Here is a 22,185-nt window from a genome sequence, read left to right on the forward strand (position 1 = left end):
TTCCACTATGATAACAAGAGCAAAATATAATCACTTAGAACTCTCAAACCCTAATCCTAGTTTGTTTCTCGAATATCTCATAACTCTACCACAATGGATAAAATATTACAATATTTATACAGGTTTATACTGCGGGGGCGTTACATCTGCACCCCTAAGGATTGACCCGTGCCCTTCACTACTACTACAAATCTCATTTTTTATCCCAATCGCCCCGCAGTTCGAAACTTTTGAGTCAGGTCACAACTTGGGTCAATGAAGACATTCAAATTTCAAGCCACAAAAATAACAATTCTTTCCCTTGGCTTGAATTCCCTTTATCATCAATAAAATAACCACAAAAACACTTTATCTTACCATATGCCCTCGAAAGAGCACTACTGAGCATTACAAACATCAACCAAGTCTAGGTAATGCTTGCTAACTGGGACTCCCTTGATCATCATATATGCTGAATTATCATATGTAGAGACTTTCTGCACAACTACAGTCTCCTGAGATATAATGTCCTGAATGAAGTGATATCTGACATCAATGTACTTAGTTTGCTCATGGTACAGCTGATTCTTTGTGAGATGCATTGTACTTTGGCTATCACAAAATACTATTGACTTGTTCTGTATCAACTCAAGATTACCTACTAAACCCTGTAACCATAAAGCTTCATTTACTGCCTTTACTAAAGCCATATATTCAGTCTCTGTGGTAGACAAAACAACTGTAGCTTGCAATGTTGCTTACCAACTGATAGCACTTTTAGAGAGTAAAAAAATAGCCTATCAAAGATCTCCTCTTGTCTAAGTCCCCTGTAAAATCTGAATCCACATAGCTAACAACTTAATCACTCATCTTGGCCCTGTCAAATGTCGGACCAACATCTGTAGTATCCTTCAAATACTTTAGAATCTATTTCATTGCCTGCCAATGCTCTTTCCTAGGACACGCCATGTATCTACTCATAATACTAACTACATGTGAAATGTCACGTCGTGTGCAAATCATAGCATACATGATGCTACTAACAGCACTGAAATAAGGAACATTGGACATATGCTCCATTTCCTCATCTGTTTTTGGTGACATGTCTGCAGATAACTTGAAATGGGCAGCAAACAGAACAGTCACAGGTTTAGCATTATTCATGTTGAAAGGCTTAAGCACTTTCTCAACATAGGCCTGCTGAGATAAGAAAACCTTTCCAACACTTCTATCCTTAGTAATTTTCATCTCCAATATCTTCTTTGCAGCACCCAAATCTTTCATCTCAAATTCATCACTCCACTGCTTTTCAAAATGTTAATTTGTGATATGCTTTTAGTAGCAATAAACATGTCATCCACATATAACAGCAAATAGACAAAGGAATCATCTGAAAGCTTCCTATGATACACACAACTGTCATATGAACTATGAATAAAGCCATTACGAATCACGAATGTAGCAAAACTTTTGTACCATTGCCTAGGGGACTGTTTCAAACCATATAAAGACTTCTTAAGCAAGCAAACATGGTTTTCCATACATGGAATGACAAATCTCTCTGGCTGACTCATATAAATTTTCTCCTCTAGCTCACCATGCAAAAATATTGTCTTTACATCTAGTTGCTCAAGCTTTATATCATGAAGAGCAACCATAGCAAGTAAGACCCTGATAGAACTGTGCTTCACAATTGGAAAAAAAAAAAAAACACTTCATTAAAGTCAATTTTCTCTCTCTGGGTAAAGTCTTTTGCTACAAACCGTGCCTTCTATCGAGGTGTTTCAACCCCTAGGGTGCTTTCCTTTTTCTTGAACCCAATTTGCAACCTACTACTTTCTGTTCCTTAGGCAATGTTACAAGCTCCCAAGTCTGATTCTTGTGAAGAGATTCAATTTCTTTCCCTATAGCACCGACCCACTGATCTACATCTAGACAAGAAATAGCTTCTCTATAATTGCTGGGTTCATGCACATCAACTATCTCAGCAACTGACAAGGCAAACGCAACTAGATTTGCATTTGCATATCTTTGCGAGGGTCTAATCTGTCTTCTCTCTCAATCAGTTGCAATTTTATACGGTTCCTATTGCTATTGCTCAAGTGCATCCTCTTATTGATCAGGATCTTACACCTCATCCTCTGAATTGCTGAACTGAACTGCTGAAGTATCAATGTCAAGCTCCACCTGTTCTCTGACACCGTGATCTGATTCCACTATTGATTTTCCCCTCTGACATCCAATGAAGTAGACTCATTAAATGTCACATCCTTGCTGATAATTAATCCTGGAGACTTTGGATCATTGCACCACAACCTGTAGCCTTTCACTCCAGATGCATACCCTAGAAATATGTATTTTCATGCCCTCGGCTCGAGCTTACCATCCCTCACATGAGCATAAGCAGGGCAACCAAACACTCTTAGCTGAGAGTAATCAGCAGGTGAACCAGACCATATCTCAAAAGGAATTTTGCACTCAGTAGCTGTAGATGGAGATCTATTAACCAAGAAACAGGCTGTATTAATTGCTTCATCCCATAAATCCTTTTCAAATCTTAAATTTGAAAGCATGCTTCGTACTTTGTAACAAAGCGTTCTGTTCATGCGTTCTGCAATACTATTCTATTGTGGTGTCTTTGCATAAGTGCGTGTCTCACTATACCTTCATTATTGCAGAATGCATCAAACTCACGATTGAAAAATTTTAATCTGTTACCAATTCTAAGACGCTTAACCTTTTTTTTTTGTCTGCTTCTCAATCATCATCTTCCACGTTACAAAGGTTGAAAATGCCTTATCTTTTATTTTCAAAAAATATACCTACACCATTCGAGAGAAATCATCAATCAAAGTCATGAAATACCTGGCATCGCTCTTGAAAGGAATTCTGTTAGGACCCCATAGATCTGAGTGGATATAATCCACCGTTTCTCTAGTTTTGCGCACTGCCCTTTTGTCGAATTTCACCCTGGTTTGTTTGCCAAAAACACAGTGTTCACAAAAGTCTATAGATTTTGTTTTCTGCCCGTCCAACAAATCCTGCTTACTTAACACATATAATCCTCTTTCACTATATGACCAAGAAACAGATGCTACAATTAAGTCTAATTCTGATTATTGCTTCCAGATGTTATTGCAACATCCCCTAAAACTGTACTGCCCTGAAGAAAATACAATCCTAAGGTCAAACTGCTCTTCATGAGTACCATAGAGCCCTTACACACTTTGAGAACTCCATTCTCTGCATGGTATCTGAATCCATAAGAGTCAAGTGTCCTAAGAGAAATCAGGTTCCTCTTTAGTCCTGGAAATTGCCAATACTCTATAGTTTTGACAATGCCATCAAACATCCTCAATCTGATGTTACCAATTCCTTCTACAGATAATGCACGATTATTGCTCAGAAACACCTTACCACTCATCTGTTTGTAAGTGGTAAACCAGTTTCTGTGTGGACACATGTTATAAGTAGCATCAGTATCAAGAATCCAGGAATTTTGTCCATGATCTGAACTCACAGATAAAATTTTCCCAGCACTGTCATCACCATCAAAATCGATAAACTGTCAACCATATTCGCATAACTTTCTGGTTGCTTTCCCTTTTTATTTTTTAACTTGGGACGGTCTCTCCTATAGTGACCTTGCTCTCTGCACTTAAAACAGTTAGCCTTTTTCATTCTTGACTTAAATATAGCCTTAGATTTCTTCCTACTGGAAGAACCTTTTCTTGAATGTGTTTTTCCCCTACTTACCAAACCTTCCCCATCAAATATTCTCTATTACCTAAAAAATTCTTTTTCAACTCCTTTGATTTTAGAGATTTACTAATATTGTCCAGCGAAATATTGTCTTTCTCATACAACAGAGTATCCACAAAAGTCTCATAGGAGGGTGGCAAAGAACATAACACAATAAGGGCCTGATCCTCATTATCAATCTCAATATCAATATTCTTTAGATCCATAGTGATTAAATTAAATTCATCCAGATGTTCTTTAATAGGCGTACCTTTGCTCTTTCTTAGATTGTAAAACCTTTTCTTTATATACAGGCGGTTGGTCACGATTTAGCAGAGTACAACTCCTCCAATTTCTTCCATACCACAGACGCTGAGCTTTCACCAGCAATCTTACATAGGATATTATTATTTACGTTTATGAAAATCGCACTCAAGGCTCTTCTTCAGATCCACCTTCTTTACCTCTTTCATACCTTTTGGAAAGTTATCGTCGATTACCTTCCACAGACCTTATAGAATTAAAGAAGATTTGATTTTAATCTTCTACAGACTGAAACTCAATCCACCATCAAATTTTTCTATCTCATGCTTCGTTGAAGATGACGCTATCTATAAACCCTAAATTTTGTGCACAAAGCTCTAATACTAGTTTATCAGGACAAGCACGCAAATCTAAGGCACACACAAATAAATCGCACAATCACACAGTATAGAAAAAAGAAGAATAACACAGAATTTAACGTAGTTCAACCGTAAGATTTATGTCCACAGGCAAGACGAGAAAAAAAATCCACTATGATGAAAAGAGTAAGATACAATCACTCAGAACTCTCAAACCCTAACCTCAGTGTGTTTTTTAAATATCTCACAACTCTACCGCAGTGGGTAGAATATTACAATCCTGGGCTCGAAGCCCACCGCATATCTCACTTTTTATCCTAATCGGGTCGTAGCGTGAAATTTTTGTGTCAGGTCACAATTCGAGTCCATGAAGACATATCCAAAATTCAAGCCGCAAAAATAATATTATCACATATGGGTGAGAAAAAATAAAAGCATATTTAAAGGCTTTAAACCTATAGGAAGTAGTTGAAGTTGGTGATGATCCTCCTCCACTAGGAACAGATCAACCATGGCTCAAATTAAATTTTATGAAAGATGATGGCAAGAAAATCAAGGGCACTCACCTATATTCATTCAAGAGTGTCAGAATCATTTTCACTAGGATAATGACCTCTAAATCTCCGAGGGAAGCATGGGAGAAGTTAAAGGCAGAATTTGAAAGAAGAGATGGAGTTGGAACTGTCAAACTCGTAGACCCTATTTGATGATGAAGGTGAGACGGTTAAGGATTACTCAGTTAAACTTTTGGAGCTTGTAAATAAAATAAGGTTGCATGGTGAGCCCTTTGAAGATGAAAAAGTAGTAGAGAAAATGCTGATTAGTTTACCTGCAAGATTTGAGGCCAAGATTTCAGCAATTGAAGAATCTAGTGATCTCAAAACCTTGTCTATTGCAAACCTAATTAGTAAATTGCAAGCCTAAGAACAACGATCAAGTATAAGGGATGAAGAAGTGTTAGAAGAGGCATTTCAAGCTAAGCTGAAGGGGAAGCAATCCGCATAAGGGAAAGCAATTTGCAAAAAAAGGGAAGAAAGATGAAGGTGTTAAAGCAGTGAAGGGAAAGAGTAAACGAGCTGTACAATAAGAAAATTTTCCTCCATTTGGATTCTATAAAAGAACAAATCACTAGGAGCAAGATTGCTGGTTCAAAGGCATTCAATGTAGATTTTGTAAAAAGATGGGGCATATTGAGAACTGTCAAGCCAAGCAAAATCACTTCCAGGATACATCTTCTCAACAAAATCAGTTCCAAGATCTATCTTCTCAACAAGCAAATTTCATAGACGATCAAAAAGAGGTTACAACAAATATATTCATAGCTTTACAAGAAACACAAAATGTTAACAAGCAAACATGGTTCATAGACAGTACTCAGTTGTTGTCCAAGTCGCATGTCAAAAATGAGCAAATATTCAGTAGTCTTGATATATTAGTGGAGACAAGGGTAAAGCTTGGAAATGACCAAGTGGTTTGAGCAAAGGAAAAGGATCAGTTGCTAACTAAGCAAGGTACAAAGTATATTCATGATGTGCTCTTCATACCTTGTTTAGCTCAAAATTATTGAGTGCGGCTCAAATGCAATAAGAGTTCCATTGTAACAAATTGTTATGATCTATAAGGTGAGAAGCAAATTGTTAAGATCTATGAGGTGAGAAGATAAGGCAATATTTTACACTGGCCAAATCTTGAACCAAAAATGACATTTCTCTGCCATTCACTATATTTCTGCTCAACCTCCTAATACATCCCATACTATCATGCACAAACACCCTTTAATCAACATAGTTTGTTATCATCAATAGTAACTTACAATATACCAGCTCACACATGGAAATAAAAGCATGAAGATAGTTGAACATGTTTTCGTAAGGGTCTATCTGCATGAGAACAAGACAACATACATCAATGATAACAGAGAAAACATGGAAGATTTGAGCAAAATACTTGTATCAAAGTGGCGAAGCTGTAATTCTCTGTTTTGATATTACATTGGCATGAGCTGTTATTAGGTACTTGTCTATTTGATGGTCAATCATCATGCTCCTCTTCACCTTCAGAATCTGTACAAACAAAGATAAACATTAAAAGTCATTCACCAAAGTTCTTTTTTTATTCAAAAAAAGGACCTATTTATCTTTGTCATGAATTATATTCAAGAAGAAAATATAACAATGCCATTATAGCAAAATAAATTTGGAATTGGACATGGCAAATCCACTATTAGCTTGGGGGAGTAATGGACTCATGGGGGAATACCATAGGAATAGAATATAGATACATCATGTATGAAGACTCATCTGGTTTTTTGTTTGCTATATGTGAAAACTGAAGAGTTATTTTTTAATTATTTTTTGAGCATTAATCTCAATTCATATTACTTGGTGGAGAATTTAATAGTTCTTTCATACTAATATAAAGTTAAAATTTTAGTTTAAAATCCTTTTGGTCTTACAAAAGCAATAGGAACATAATCTGGTGAATCGATATTGATTCACCTGATTCCCTGCCAATTCACCTGGTTTGGTACCACTTCATGTATATTTGTGATTCAGCCTATGGATTCGAATCGCTAGGCAGGGGAATTGACTCGAATCATATGATTTGAATCAAGAATCGTACGATTATAACAACAATAAACAAAAAGACCATGCAAGTCCAAATCAAGCAATTGTATTGCAAGCGGTTAAGCAAAACCTTGGTAATGGAGGAGTACATGAAGTTCATGATTGTATGGAGTTCACAAAGAGTGGCACCCCATTTGATCCAAGTCATGTTAGATTCAACAGTGAATGAATCATGTTCAGTTAGTTGTTAGCGGCCCATGTTGAGTTAGTGTTCTTTGAAAATGTCCTGTTTTTCTTTAATGTGGTTTTTTGGTTGCAGGGAAGCTGGTGCTCGTCACAAGAGTGCATGAACTATTGTATCAAATATACCAATAAAGGAAAGAAGACAGATAAAAACCCAAAGATACTGTTGTGCTTTGCTCCAACCTCATAATTGGAACTCATCTTTTACTTGAGCTCTATCACATTACAATTTGGCATTCCATTTCTCTATAGGGATAAGGTTCATGTGATATTGTAAGTTCTATCTGGTGATGCTAACAGCTTGTGGATTTTAACTAGTGATGTTAATAACTTATCAGTGGCAAAGTGCCAAATAGATTCCCAAACAAAAAAAATAAGGTTCTCATTATTGGGACTTCACAGTTACCATTCATTCTTAGATACTACCAAAAACTTCATATTTACACCCCAAAATAGCTCCTTTCACATTTCAACTCCAAATTGAGCAACTTATAGCAAACAACCTAAAAGTTCAGTTTTACCTTTCCAGGTGACAAGCAGGTTCACAAGAACATGCCACTAATCACACTAAAAGAGAAAATAGTAAGGATATAAACATAATAAATTGAGTTGGCAATAACAGATCTTTGATTACAGGATGCTATTAGTAAACTGTAAGAAGTTGCAGAATTTTAAACAATTAGGCCTTAGTGAATGCCAAACTTGATTGGATAGGGGAAAGAAAAGGAAAGTCAAATTGATGTACTAATTTGAGATGATTCAAGTATCCTTGTGTCTTATTAGATTCTGTATACTAATGCTAAAAAGCCAATCCTTTATTTTAGCTTCATTTTCATCTTTCTTTCCCCAGTTTGAGCTTGTGCCCAGGAATAGGTGCACTGAAGATTCATATTTGAAAATCATGCTCCTTACCTGATCGAACATCTTTGCTGACTCGGCCTCTTGCCTTGATTTGTTCCACAACCATGCCAACCATCAAAGACCACCAATATACATTGAATACGACCAAGGAGAATAGAAGTGTGTTAAAGAGATAATAATATAGAGGTCCATCCACCATGTGCTTCTCCATGTCCAAGGTCAAAAGGACTTCATAGCTGTCAAAAGAGAAATGAAAACAAAAAAATTATAAAGAAAGGCAAGCATTAAATTGAAGAAGAAGCAAGAGTTGGGGCAAAGGAGGAAGAAGATGCTCTGCTTTAGTCAACCATTTGTTACAGGTAGAAACATGCTAAGAGGTGGCTGTTTGACACTTGATTAGATTTTTACTTCTACTTCTTCCATTATTTATCATCATCGTTATTATTTTTGTGTGGTCAGTGGTGGGGAAAGGGCACATCTATAGTTCTGTACAATTAAAACAGTATGGCTTGATCAGGACGCTGAAAACCTACAACAGCAAGCAGAATTGGTGATGCAGCAATCAAACCAGGATACAGGAGACAGAACAACCAGCTTTACCTAACAGCAAATTCAAGCAAGAATTCAAAACCTGCAAACATACTTGTCCAAACAAGAAATGCTAGACTAGCATCTGACTGACTAAGATATGCATACAAGATTCTATTACGACCATAAAAGATTCTGTAAAGTCCCAAATATGTTAAATCTTAGGCCATAATTCTGATTAAACTTACTTTTCTTGGGCTCCTCATTTACTCCATCAACATATGAATTGAAAATCCAAACAAAGTAAGATAAATTTAAACCATTAAAATTTGAATTTAAATTGCAAGGATACTACTATTAGGGGAATATTTTCAATCATTAAAAATAGAAAAAAGAAAAAAAAAACTGAAAAGAGCATTTGAATAACAAAAACTTGATAGTAAAAACAATATGAAAATAGAAAAAGAGCTAGGTTCCAAATTGAGAAGTAACCAGAAAAGGTTGCTAGATATAAGCAAAAGATTTATTTCACAAAAATGAGCATTAAGACTTTAGAGTTAACTTTATACTCTTTCTAATAATGCACTAGTGTTTCTAGTGATTGTTTGGAGTAGGGTATTTTAATTAAGAAGATGAAGAACAAGATGAAGAAGACTTAATTGTTTACGAGCAACATCTGTAGATCTCAAAAATAAAACTCATACAAAATGAAAATTTTATTGTTTCCAAGCCTGTGAGAAATTGCCAGGCAAATGCATCAGATATAAAGGAAAACAGACAAGTATTGACAAATTCCTATCATGCTGAATACTAACTCACCTTGTACTCCACAGTACCCAGAAAGGAAAGTAGATGATGCGAAGTATTGTCCAAGAGAGAACAAACCCAAGGAAAAAAATGCTAGAAATCCATTCATAGCCACTATATCTGGATATCTTTGCAATTTCCATGAATCCATCGCTTGCATCATGCAAGGCTAAAATAATTGAACCAACACGAGCAAATCTGTGGTAGTCAGCACATTCTCAAGTTACTCAGAAAGCATCTTAAATATAATTAGATCAGAATAGCAGATGCCATATCATGCTCTTCCTAAGCATGAAAGTATGAGAGGTATTCTACGTAATAATTTGTAGCAAATAACTGAATTTTTTTCATAAATATTTTTATATGCATGCAAATGTTTGTGCGCATGCATATGCTGTGAAGCATCCCCAGATATATTTTCTACTCTCTTTTCTTTGGGATTTTTTAGCTATTTATTTATTGGCTACTAATAAGTGGAAAAACCAATTCTTCCTAGCACTTTACAAAATGGAAACTAAACTTGAAGCCTCAGCCATTTCCAAACCTAAATATGTAAGACATCACAATGAGAATGATCGATGCCACATGATGAGCCATTGAAATCAAAAAGTCTGAACGTCTTGTTTCCCAGAAAACCAAAGCAAATATGGAGTACGTGTAGAATCCAGCAACATACATGTAAAGTCCCTTCAATTTCAATCTGACCACCATGAGAATAGCTAGTCAATGAAAGCTGAACAAATGTGCACATTTATAAATCTAACAGCATGAAAGAAAAATTGAACATTAAATTATCTTAATACGTGTTTGATGAATTGATGAACTCACTTAAGTTTCTGATCAGGCCAAATTTGATCTGCAGGTCCCACCCAAAAATACTTAGTATTAGTGAACCAGGGCTCACGATATGAGACATAAAGAGCAAAAAGCTCTGCAGAAAGAAAATAAACATATTTCCAAGCTGACTCCTTGAATTTATTAATTTTCTTCCTATTTGCACGTTTCCCAACATCCACCGATGCATATGAGTTCCCAAAAATCAATCTTTTGGCTAAACTCTGTAATAAAAATGAACAGACAAGCTGGTAAATATGCTAAATGAAAAGTTAAGTCTACTTTGATTTAAGCATTATCCAAATATGTAAGAATTCATAGACTTCAAATAGGAACTAATTATCAAGATATACATCCAGAATACAGTCCCTTCTAAACCAAGCTCTAATCTACCAGTATCTTTCTATTCAATGTCCAAGGTTTCAAGTTCACATCTTTGTGTCTGTGTGTGACAAGACAATTCCAGTCAACCTGATAATTCAATAATTTTAGTAAAATACTCCCATAAACACCCCACATCAAAGGCAAGTTAACAAAAACTTGGTTCCTAAATCACAAGCCCATACCTCCAGACACTCATATTTAAACAATATAGCTAATTCAACGATAGTTCGATAAGCAGCAGGCAACTGGCTTAATGACAATTGGATATCGATAAACAGACCAGCTTTACATTATAATTACTCAGGTCCACAATAATTATAACCAAAACAAACCAACAAAAAGACCTAATGCCATGAACCATGAGCAAAATATTAACGACTAGAAAGATAGTATCATGCCATCCACCAAGGTATGTAAGCAGACCAAAACTTAAAACCAAAGCAAACCTAATAATCAGATAAACTTACAAGCAGTGAAGAACAGTTATAATAGTGAAAGGTACCTCAAAAATGTACTTGTCAAGGAAAAGCCTAACAGAAAGAAAGAAGAGGGCGAAGAAGGGAACGAACGTGAAGTCACTGGCAACTGGGTATGACTCAGACTCCCAATTGATAAAACCATCGGTTCCTAAAAGACCCATTTGGTTCTCTTTGAAGGAATTCTTCAAAGATAAGAGAAATTGAGAAATAATCAAAGAAATGGGAAATTGCTGATAGGAAAATTGCACAGGTCATCGTGTTTTTGTATAAAGAAACACTAATTGGACTTTGACTAGTCAAAAATAAATTTCAGTTCCTGGACTTTTGTTACAGACTAAAACGGTGCGTCTTGGGAAATTTGATAAAAGTGCAGCGCTGGGGTTGAAGCAGGAAAGCAGTGGTTCTGTAATAAATGATAGAAGGAGATTGACTGAAGGATAACAGAATGGCAGAATTGTTAAGCTGAGCCGGAAGAGTTTGTTATAGGAGTAGTTAGGAATCTGTTGTATCTCTAGTGAATAAATACTTGTAATTGATAAGTGAACAAGTGTGAAATGATATCTCCCTCTAGTTTCTTTCTCTCTTCTCTTCCTCTTTGTATTCTTTCTTTGGAATTCTACTGGTAGGTAACATTGGTATCAGCAACCATGGACGCAAAATGGCAGCACTGATGAGGGAAATGGAGGATCGTATTGAGAGGAGATAAGCAGGTTTCGTAAGCAAACTGAATCGAGCACAAATCAGGCAATCCAGGAGGTCCAAACGCTACTTACAGATATAAGTCTATAGCACAATGAGTTGATTTCTAATAGAAACAACGCTGGGACTTCTCATGCTGGAGAACGTTTCCATGGATTTAATGGTCAATCTTGGAATCATTTTCCAAAATTGGATTTGGAATCATTTTCCAAAATTGGATTTCCCACATTTTAATGGTGATGATTTGGAATTGTGGCCGGTGAAAGTTGAATATTACTTTGACGTTGTTAATACACCCACTGAGAATACGGTTAAGATTGCTGCAATGCCATTTAGGAGGAAAAGCAGTACAGTGGCATCAGGGTTATGTCAAAATCAGGGGAATATAGGCTTATGGTAGTTGGGTTGAGTAGGTGATGCATGTATTTTATATCATTATTTACATATAATTTATTTTTGTTCATAGTTATTATTATAGATATTAGCATATATTTAGTTAATTTTGTCTTTTTATATTTATTAGTTTAATTTTTGGAATTTATTTTTTTGTAGGTTAAATTTGAAGAATTTTAATATATTTTGATCAAAGCAGCCATTTGGAAGAAATTAGAGTTAAATTGTAAAATTTTGAAGTTGAATTAAAAAAATCGAAAGTTGCACAACCTATGACACAACTTGTGTCACAGGTTGTGTCGTTGTCAGATATGAAGTTTTTCTCATGTAGAAGATTACACAACTTGTGACACAAGGCACAATACAACCGATTCAGCTTGTGTCATTTTAATGAAAATGGCTGACGTGGCACTTTCGTCCCTCTGATTTAATACATCACTTTCTCCAGAATCTTCTGACTTTTTACCCATTTTAGGGCAGACCTCTGAATCATATAAAAACTTATTTTTCTCTTTCTTTCAAAAAAAGGAGAAAAACAAGGAGATTTTGCAAAGAGAGACGAACAAGAGAAACACGTGAAATCTGGTCTTGCTACAGCAAAAGGGACGCCTTCTGTAACACTCCAGCAGCAGATTCTTCATCATTTTACTGGGTTTTTCTGTTCCTTAGCTTAGATTTTCATTATTTCTTCATTTCTATACTTGAGTTTGTCTTGAAACTATGATTTGTGAGTAGATCTTTGAGATTCTAGAGAAGGATTTGTAAATATTGCTTTGTATTGTGATTTTTGAACTGATTTAGTTATTTAAATAAGATTTCCTGCATTTTGATTTATTACTTGTGAGCATGTTGCCTTGCTTGATGAATGAGCCCTCATTAAGTTAAGTTTTAATTCTTGACATATGGACTGAAAAGTGAATATTTGTGATAGATAATCTTGCAATAAACTTAGTTTTCTTGGTGTTAGAGATAAGCTAAGAGGATTAAGGGGACTTTCAAAAATCAATTAGAGCTTTAATTAAGTTTTTATCAAGTTTGAAATACCGTGAAAACAGTGTTTGATTTGATGAATACCAACTTTGAAATGCTTGAAAAATGTTTCAAAAAACTAAGAATTGATTTCCCTCAAAATTGCAATTCTCATGTGTTTGGCTAAATTGGGGATAAACCACATACAAACAATATTGAAAACTCTATCTCTAGAATCACTTTAATTTTTATTGAATTTAGATTTAATTCCTCCCAATTTCATAATTAGCAATTTCAATTTAAATTTTGGTAATCTAGTTTAATTAATTTAGTTAATTGTTTGATTTAGTTTAAATTCCTCAAATACCAATTTTAAATTTTAAATTTCATTTTTTTTAATATCTTTAAATTTCATCATTCTAATTAGCTTATCCTTTTATTTTCAATTTAAACACAATTCCCTGTGGGAACGATATTATTTTTAAAACTATACTACTATGACCCGTGCACTTGCGGAAGCTATTTCACAGCTAACATCAAGTTTTTTGCGCCGTTGCTGGGAAATTGTTTGTTTTTAAGTTGGATTTTAATTGTTTTAAGCTGATTAGAATTTTTATTTTCTTTTATTTTCACTATTGTTCCTTGTGTTTTTCAGGTACTTTTCTTGTTTATGAGATGATCGAAAAGCACAAGTGATACTCAATTGTTGTTCAACCCTGAAATTGAAAACTTTTGTCGAGCCAACAAAAAGGAATCTAAGAGGAGAAAGGAAGCAGAAAAAGAAGAACAACAAAGGTTTGACCAAGAGGAGAAAATTGAAAATATGGAGAATCAAAATAGGGCTATTGGTCGAGATAATGGAGAAAATGAGCAAAATAGGCTAAATGAAGTTGTTAATCAAAATGATTATCAGAGAAGATCCATGTTAGATTATGCTTTTCCTAGATGTGCAGATGTGAGAGATAATAGACCTATCATTGGAGCTAATCAATTTGAGTTAAAGACTGGTCTCATTCAAATGGTTCAGAATTCACAATTTGGAGGTAGCTCACTTGAAAATCCTCATTCTCATTTGAAGAAATTTTTGATGATATGTAGCACACAAAGACAGCCTGGAGTTTCAGATGAAGTGATTTAGCTCACCTTATTTCCATTATCTCTTCGGGATTCAGCATTAGAGTGGTATGACTCACTTCCACAAGCTACTATAGCTACTTGGGAGCAGCTATCTCAGGCTTTTCTATCTCAGTTTTTTCCACCTGGGAAGACCACTCATTTGAGGAATTTGATGGTAGCTTTTAAACCAAGGGATGATGAAACTTTGTATGAATCTTGGATAAGATTTAAAGAGCTTGAAAGGCAATGTCCTCATCATGAAATACCCAAATGGATGATTGTTCAGAATTTCTACATCAGAGTTACTCCAGCCATAAGAAACACAATTGATTCACAAGCAGGAGGAGATTTCATGAGAATGACAAGTTAAGAATGCTATGATCTATTAGAAAAGATTGCTCATAATACCCATTTGTGGGGAAATCCTAGAGCACTTGAGCCAAAGAAGGCTGGAATTTATGAACTTGACTCAGTTAGCTACATGAATGCAAGATTTGATCAGTTGACTCAGCTTCTTAGTGATTTTTGCACAAAGGCGACAACCTCAACTCCTACAACTATGCAATAAGTTGCCTACACAGATGGAACCCAAAATTGTGGAGTTGATTACTCTTCTTATGGTGATGATTATTTGCAAGAACAAGCTGCTTATGCAGGAGGTTATCAACAGAAACCTATGGGAAATTCTTATTCTAATGTGAACAACTCAACATGGAGGCCACAAGCAACTTTTGCTCAACAAGGTCAAAGCTCAAATTATGCTCATAACCAGCAGTATATGCAGCATAATAGGCCTCAGTTTCAGCCTCAATTTCAGCCCACAAGGCAGCCACAACCTGGATATCAAGCAAGAGCACAACAATCCCTTCCACCTCATGAACCAAAGCCAACCTTAGAAAGCATGATGGAGAAATTTTTTGCTGAACAAAGCAAGATGAATAGCAAATTGGAGGAAGAAATGCAACACATGAGACAAACCATGGATCAATTACAAGCCCACAACCGTATGTTGGAGAGTTAATTGGCTCAAGAAGCAAGCTCATCGGGAAGCAAATCCTATGGCAAACTACCTAGCCAACCACAAAACCCTCATGAACAATGTAAGGTTGTGACCTTGAGAAGTGGTAAGAAAGTTGGTCAAGAGAGTGAAAACAAGAGAGAAGAAAAAGAGAGCACAAAAGAAGAAAATTCAGTTGAGAGCAAGAAAAATGAAAAAGAAGAAGAAAAAGTGAGCAAGATGAGAGAGAGAAACCATACATCCCACCTGAGCCTTACAAGCCCACCCTTCCCTACCCTCAAAGATTCATTAAGCATAAGCTAGACAAATAATTTGGCAAATTCCTTGAAGTGCTAAAGAAGTTGTATATCAATGTGCCATTCACTGAGGCACTATCTCAAATGCCAAGTTATGCTAAGTTTTTAAAGGAGATTCTTACCAACAAGAGAAGGCTAGAAGATTATGACACCATCAACTTGGGAGAGCAATGTAGTGCTATAATTCAGAAGAAGTGACCTCCCAAACTCAAAGATCCGGGTGTGTTTTCCATTCTTTGTCATATAGGTGATAATTGTGTGGCAAATGCCTTATGTGATCTTGAAGCTAGCGTCAGCCTAATGCCTCTTTCAATATATGAAAAGTTGAATATGAGAGAGTTGAAGCCCACAAATATGTATCTTTCATTGGCTGACTGTTTAATTAAGTATCCAGAAGGCATTCTAGAAAATGTGCCTATCAAGGTTGGGAAATTCTACATTCCAGTGGACTTTGTCATTTTAGATATGGAAGAAGACACAAAAATTCCTATCTTATTGGGAAGACCCTTTTTGGCAACAGCTGGTGCATTAATTGATGTAAAGGGTGAGAAATTGACACTTTGAGTGGGAGATGATCAAATGATATTCAACATCAATCCAACCATAAAAAGGAAACATGAAGAAGTTGAGTCTTGTTTGCGGGTAGACATTATTGATGAGATTGTTCAAGAGCATTTCAGAAAAAGCTATCCACAAGACCCTCTTGAAAATTGCTTAGTCTATGGTGGGAGCATTGATGATAACAATCACAACAAAGCTGCTTTTGCACAACACTTATAGAGCTCTCCACCACATCTTGAAGCCATAATTTTTCAGTTTGAAGAAGTGCAAACTTTGGAGATTAAACCACCATCATTAAAGGTAGAGGATACCCCAAAGGTAGATCTTAAACCTCTTCCTTTCAACCTCAGGTATGCTTTTCTTGGATCCAATGGAACATATCTTGTTATAATTAATGCATCTTTGACTGATATTGAGATTGAAAAATTGTTGAGAGTTTTGAGAAAATATAGGAGAGTTTTGGGTTATGCAATTGATGATATAAAGGGAATTAGTCCAACAGTCTGTATGCATAGGATTTTCCTAGAGCCAAATAGTAGACCTTCTATTGAACACCAAAGAAGATTGAATCGTACAATGAAGGATGTTGTGAAAAAGGAAATCCTGAAATTACTAGCTGCTGGAATTATTTACCCCATTTCTGACAGTGAGTGGGTTAGTCCTGTGCATGTTGTACCAAAAAAAGGTGGGGTGACAGTTGTTAAAAATGAGAATAATGAATTGATACCCACTAGAACCGTTACAGGTTGGAGAATGTGCATAGACTATAGGAAGTTGAACAATGCTACAAGAAAATGCCATTTTACCCTTCCTTTTATGGATTAAATGTTAGAGAGATTAGCCAAGCATTCTTACTTTTGTTACTTAAATGGATATTCTAGTTTTTTTCAAATTCCAATCCATCCTGATGACCAAGAAAAAACTACCTTTACCTGTCCCTATGGCACCTTTGCCTATCGAAGGATGCCATTTGAATTGTATAATGTGCCTGCCACCTTTCAAAGGTGCATGATGGCCATTTTTTCTGATTTTATTGAAGAAATTATGGAGGTCTTCATAGATGACTTTTCAGTATATGACACTAATTTTGATTCATGCTTGACTAATTTGTCTAAAATTTTGCAGAGGTGTGTTGATAATGATTTGGTGTTGAATTGAGAGAAATGCCACTTTATGGTCCAAGAGGGGATCGTTTTAGGGCATTTGATCTCAAACAGGGGAATAGAAGAAGATTGAGCCAAAATAGAAATTATTGAAAAAATGCCCCCTCCAACCACTGTCAAAGGAGTGTGGAGTTTTCTTGGACATGTCGGATTTTACTGGCAATTTATTCAGGATTTTTCTAAACTTGCTAAATCCTTAACAAATCTTTTGAATCATGATGTTAAATTTGATTTTAATCAAGATTGTATAATTGCTTTTTGCAGGTTAAAGACGGTATTAACAACAGCTCCTATCATGCAACCCCCGGATTGGACTTTGCCATTCGAAATCATGTGTGATGCAAGCAAGTTTGCTGTTGGAGTTATCCTTGGCTAGCAAAAAGATAGAAAACCTTATGCCATTTACTATGCAAGCCGAACCCTTGATGAATCTCAAGTTAATTATGCTACAACTGAAAAGGAGTTCCTTGCGATAGTATTTGCACTCAATATGTTACGTTCTTATTTGGTCAACTCAAAGGTAATAGTTTTCACTGATCATGCAGCAATAAGGTATTTAATGAGCAAGAAAGAAGCTAAATCTAGGTTGATTAGATGGATTTTATTACTTCAAGAATTTGATTTAGAAATAAGAGATAAAAAAGATATTGAGAATGTGGTGGCTGATCACCTTTCTAGGATAAAAACTGAAAATAAAGATGATGATATTATGCCAATTGATGAGTTTTTTATGAATGAGCAGTTGTATGTGTTGAAATCTGCACTTCCATGGTTTGCTAATATTGTGAATTATTTGTCTTATGGTGTCTTGCCACCTGATTTATCTTGGCAGCAAAAGAAAAGATTCTTGCATGATGTTAAATTTTATTCTTGGGAAGAGCCTCTTTTTTTTAGGAGATGTAATGATGGAATAATTAGGAGATGTATACCAGAGGAAGAAATAAATGATGTTATTTACTATTGTCATTCCTCTGAATATGGTGGTCATTGTAGTGTCTCAAAAACTGTTGAAAAAGTCTTGACATCAGGTTTCTATTGGCTTAATATGTTTAAACATGTGAGAGACTTTGTAAGCAAGTGTGATAGGTGTCAAAGGGTAGGCAATATTTCCAAGAGAGATGAGATGCCCCAATAGTCCATATTAGAAGTTGAATTGTTTGATGTGTGGGGAATTGATTTCATGGGGCCATTTCCATCCTCATATGGGAATAAATATATCTTGGTAGGGGTGGACTATGTATCTAAATGGGTAGAAGCTATTGCTACACCTACCAATGATGTAAAAGTTGGGATGAAATTTCTGAAAAAATTTGTTTTGACTAGATTTGGTGCCCCACGTGCCATAATCAGTGATGGTGGTAGCCATTTTTGCAATCACCAATTTGAAAAATTGATGAGAAAGTATGGGGTAAAGCATAGGATTGCCACACCATATCACCCTCAAATAAATGGCCAAGTAGAAATCACAAATAGAGAACTTAAGCAAATCTTAGAGAAAACTGTCAGCAAGTCTAGAAAAGATTGGTCCCTTAAGTTAGAACAGCCTTTAAAACTCCTATAGGAACTACACCTTATAGGTTAGTTTATGGGAAATCATACCATTTGCTCGTAGAGTTAGAACATAAAGCTTATTGGGCCATAAGAGCAATCAATTTTGATTTACAAGCTGCTGGACAAAAAAGATTTTTGCAACTTGATGAGTTAGAAGAATTGAGACTTGATGCTTATGAAAATGCTAGGATCTATAAAGAAAGAACCAAAAAATGGCATGATAAGCATATCAAGAAAAAAGACTTTAAAGAAGGAGATTTGGTGCTCTTATTCAATTCAAGGTTGAAATTTTTTCCAGGAAAATTAAAATCAAGGTGGTCAGGACCATTTAAAGTTGTGAAAGTTTTTCCTCATGGTGCTGTGGAAATTTTTGATGAAAAATCTGGTAATTTTAAGGTAAATGGACAAAGGCTAATGCATTATTCAGTTAGTGAGCCAATTGAGAAGATAGCAACCTGCTATCTCTCTCATTCTCCATAAAATTTTGGTTGAGTAAGGTCAAGCTAAAAACCTAAACTTAGCATTTCTGGGCATAACCCATAATTTTTCATTGATTCTTTATTTCTTTCATATATTTGTTTTAAGTTTTTCTATACTCTTTATTCAGAGTTTGACATTGTTCTAATTTTCTTTTGCAGATGGGATACAATTCATTGCAAGCAAATGAGCATTAATCATTATGTTTTAGTCTAGTTTAAATTTCAGCTTTAAATTTTAGTTTTAAATTTGTTCCCTTATACTTTTCATCTTTCTATGGCTGAATATTTGTTGGGTGGATTTTGCAGGACTCATTGCTCTTTTTGTTAATTTTAAGAGAAAGTTTTTCCAAACTTTGTCATCTTGGCTTAAAAAAAAATAATTTAAATGTGGATGTGTGAATTGGTGCTTTGAAAATTTTTAATGAGTGTTTGATGAACATAGCAGGTTGAGCAATTAGAATTCATGTTATGAAGGTCTGATCACTTGAAATCTAATTTGTTTCAATTTTTTCAGGTACTGTGTAATTTTGTCAAATTTGGGCAGAAAATTTCACAATCTGCGGTACAATCAATTTTGATTGTGTCGTAACTTGTTCACTGGGCACAATTTGAGCAGAAGGTTTCACAACCTGCGGCACAATCGATTTTGGTTGTGTCGTAGCTTGTGTTCACTGGGCAACATTTGGGCAGCAAGTTTCACAACTTCTGGCACAACTTACATCCCAGTGTTCTAACTTGTGTCGTTTATTTGATTTTGTAAGTTGACAATCCAATTCACCAAAATGGGATCGCGACCAATCCCATGCCCAAAAGCCCACTAACCCATTTGATTAAAAAAAAAAACCACTAACTAACTAAACCAAACCCATTCCCAAAAGCACCACCACCTCCATCAGATGGCAAGGGTAAAGGAGTTATCATTCGTGACTGACTAGCTTTTAGTTTCAGTTTACATATTTCATGACTTTATTTTAGTTGCTTAATTAATTAGTGTTTTTAGCGACTTGTTTAGTTAATATTTTGCTTGTGTTGCTTTTCTTTTATTTGAAACATTTGCTTATTCAATATTTTTTTTAGTTGCTCATAAGCACATTTTTCTTTTGAATCTTTAATGCTTTGCTCACTTGCTTTTATATGCTACTTTGGAATTTCACTTGATGAGTGGATATCTCATGGTTATATTTTTTGAGCTTAACCTCCCTATTACAACTTTTTGAGTTTAATTGCTTTAATGGATTCCATTCCACTATTTCTTTTGCAATGAGTGCAGCAGCTGTCCAAAATTTATTTAATTAAATTGGCTGCACCTTCAATGAGGTAACAATTCTTATTTTAGCTTGTGTTATTTTTAGCACAAGTTGTGCTACCACTTATGAAACAGAGTACCCCTTATCCACTTTAGGTTTATATATCCATTCTTTATGTACAAATTAGTCACATATTTTCTGCAGTGTTTGAGTGAGCCCATTGAATTTATAGCTAAAATTATCCCATTCCTTGCAATCTTTTAACATTGAGGATAATGTCCATTCTAAGTATAGGGGAGAGAGTAAATTTTTTGCAAAAAAATTATTTTTTTTCCTTTTCATTTGCATATAGTGACATACTCATTTATTAATTCATACTTGTACATATTCACATATATACACTGCATATAGCTTCATATATTTAGTTATGCATACTTAGTTGCATACAGGTTCATTATACATTTATACATTCATGCATTTCATTTAAAATTTTTGGATTTTTAAACCAGTCTTTGATTTCCAGAAGTTGCTTACTCAAGCAATCTAACTTGGCTCTAGATGGTTAGTGGAATGAAAGTTTCCAGCTGGGTACAAAGTCTTAAACATTATTCTTTCTTTTATTTAATAGCTAAAAATTAATATATTCATCTAGGTATGCAGATTCTGATTAGTTATTTTGAGTTTGTGAATAAGCCTTTAAGGAAGAAAATGGTCATTGTTGTCTCACCATTCCTAGAACAAGCATCTTAGATCTTTCAAAGTAAAATTTTTAACTTGCATTTGATAGGAATATGACTTAGGCATTCCTTTATATTTTTAAACCTCATATTTAGCCTTAACCCACCTTAATTTCATTTTAACCCTTCCAAACCCCCTTGAACCTTAATTCCCTAATTTCTTTGGAACCCAAATCATTTACCTAGCCATAAAACTTAAACACTACCATCTATTTATGGGAATAATATTTTAGAAATTAAGTGCACATAAAAAAAAAACTTGGAGGATTGAAACATCTTGAAAAGTGCTAGAGTAATTGTGAAAAGCTGATAAAAAAAAAGGGTCACCAAAATATCCCAAAGGTAATTTTGGGTGTGACATGAAATAGCACTTGAGATTCAAAAGAGTATAAAAAGTAGTCCCTTTATATAATCATTATGATAGCACTTGAGATTCATTGTGAATTTCTTTCCTCTTGATTTAAAAAAAATTATTATAAAAAAATTTAAAAAAAAATGGAAATAAAAAAAAGGATATTGGATGCACTTTAAGTTTCATGATTAATATTATTCTCATATTTTGTTTTCCTTATTCCCTTTTTTGTTAACCACAATTTTACCTTATTTGACCCCATTACAACCCTTAAAAGACCTAATGATTCTTTGAAAAATGCTTGTTACATTAGTAGAGTTAAATCTTTTATGCTTGCATATGGGTTTGGCAATATAATTCTCCATACATTACTCACCATCTATTTGAGACACATTGACTATCTATTTCATTTATGTTTGTTTAGGCATAATTGACTTTTATAGCTGGTTGGTATTTGTTGCTTGGGTTGATTGGTTAATTCTTAGCTATTTTGTGATTGTTGAGAGTGATTGTTTCATTCTTTGTGCTTTGCTGGTGGGAATTTGGAATGTTGGTGGC

The 22,185-nt window shown here is 34.9% G+C and overlaps 1 protein-coding gene and 1 non-coding gene across 4 annotated transcripts; both read right to left on the reverse strand.

The window, feature by feature from the left end:
- Positions 1-6,031: 6,031 nt before the first annotated feature.
- On the reverse strand, positions 6,032-11,294 carry LOC110672644 (ceramide synthase 1 LOH3). 3 transcript variants are annotated; one of them, XM_021835464.2, is made up of 7 exons: positions 11,070-11,292; positions 10,178-10,407; positions 9,894-10,049; positions 9,362-9,547; positions 8,066-8,250; positions 6,335-6,406; positions 6,032-6,223 (listed from the first exon to the last, which is right to left on the reverse strand). In XM_021835464.2, the coding sequence occupies exons 1-6, from the start codon at positions 11,205-11,207 to the stop codon at positions 6,375-6,377; spliced, it is 927 nt and encodes a 308-aa protein (XP_021691156.2). In that variant the 5' UTR covers positions 11,208-11,292; the 3' UTR covers positions 6,032-6,223; positions 6,335-6,374. The 3 variants fall into 3 exon arrangements, with proteins under 3 accessions (XP_021691156.2, XP_021691155.2, XP_021691158.2); XM_021835463.2 differs by having other exon boundaries at positions 6,032-6,406; XM_021835466.2 differs by lacking the exon at positions 9,894-10,049 and having other exon boundaries at positions 6,032-6,406; positions 11,070-11,294.
- Positions 11,295-14,380: 3,086 nt separating this feature from the next.
- On the reverse strand, positions 14,381-14,487 carry LOC131178225 (small nucleolar RNA R71). The gene has a single exon (XR_009147358.1). It is a non-coding gene; the product is annotated as a small nucleolar RNA R71 (small nucleolar RNA).
- Between the last annotated feature and the right edge of the window lie 7,698 nt (positions 14,488-22,185).

This window comes from Hevea brasiliensis, chromosome 2, assembly GCF_030052815.1.
Source record: "Hevea brasiliensis isolate MT/VB/25A 57/8 chromosome 2, ASM3005281v1, whole genome shotgun sequence".
Taxonomy (NCBI): domain Eukaryota; kingdom Viridiplantae; phylum Streptophyta; class Magnoliopsida; order Malpighiales; family Euphorbiaceae; genus Hevea; species Hevea brasiliensis.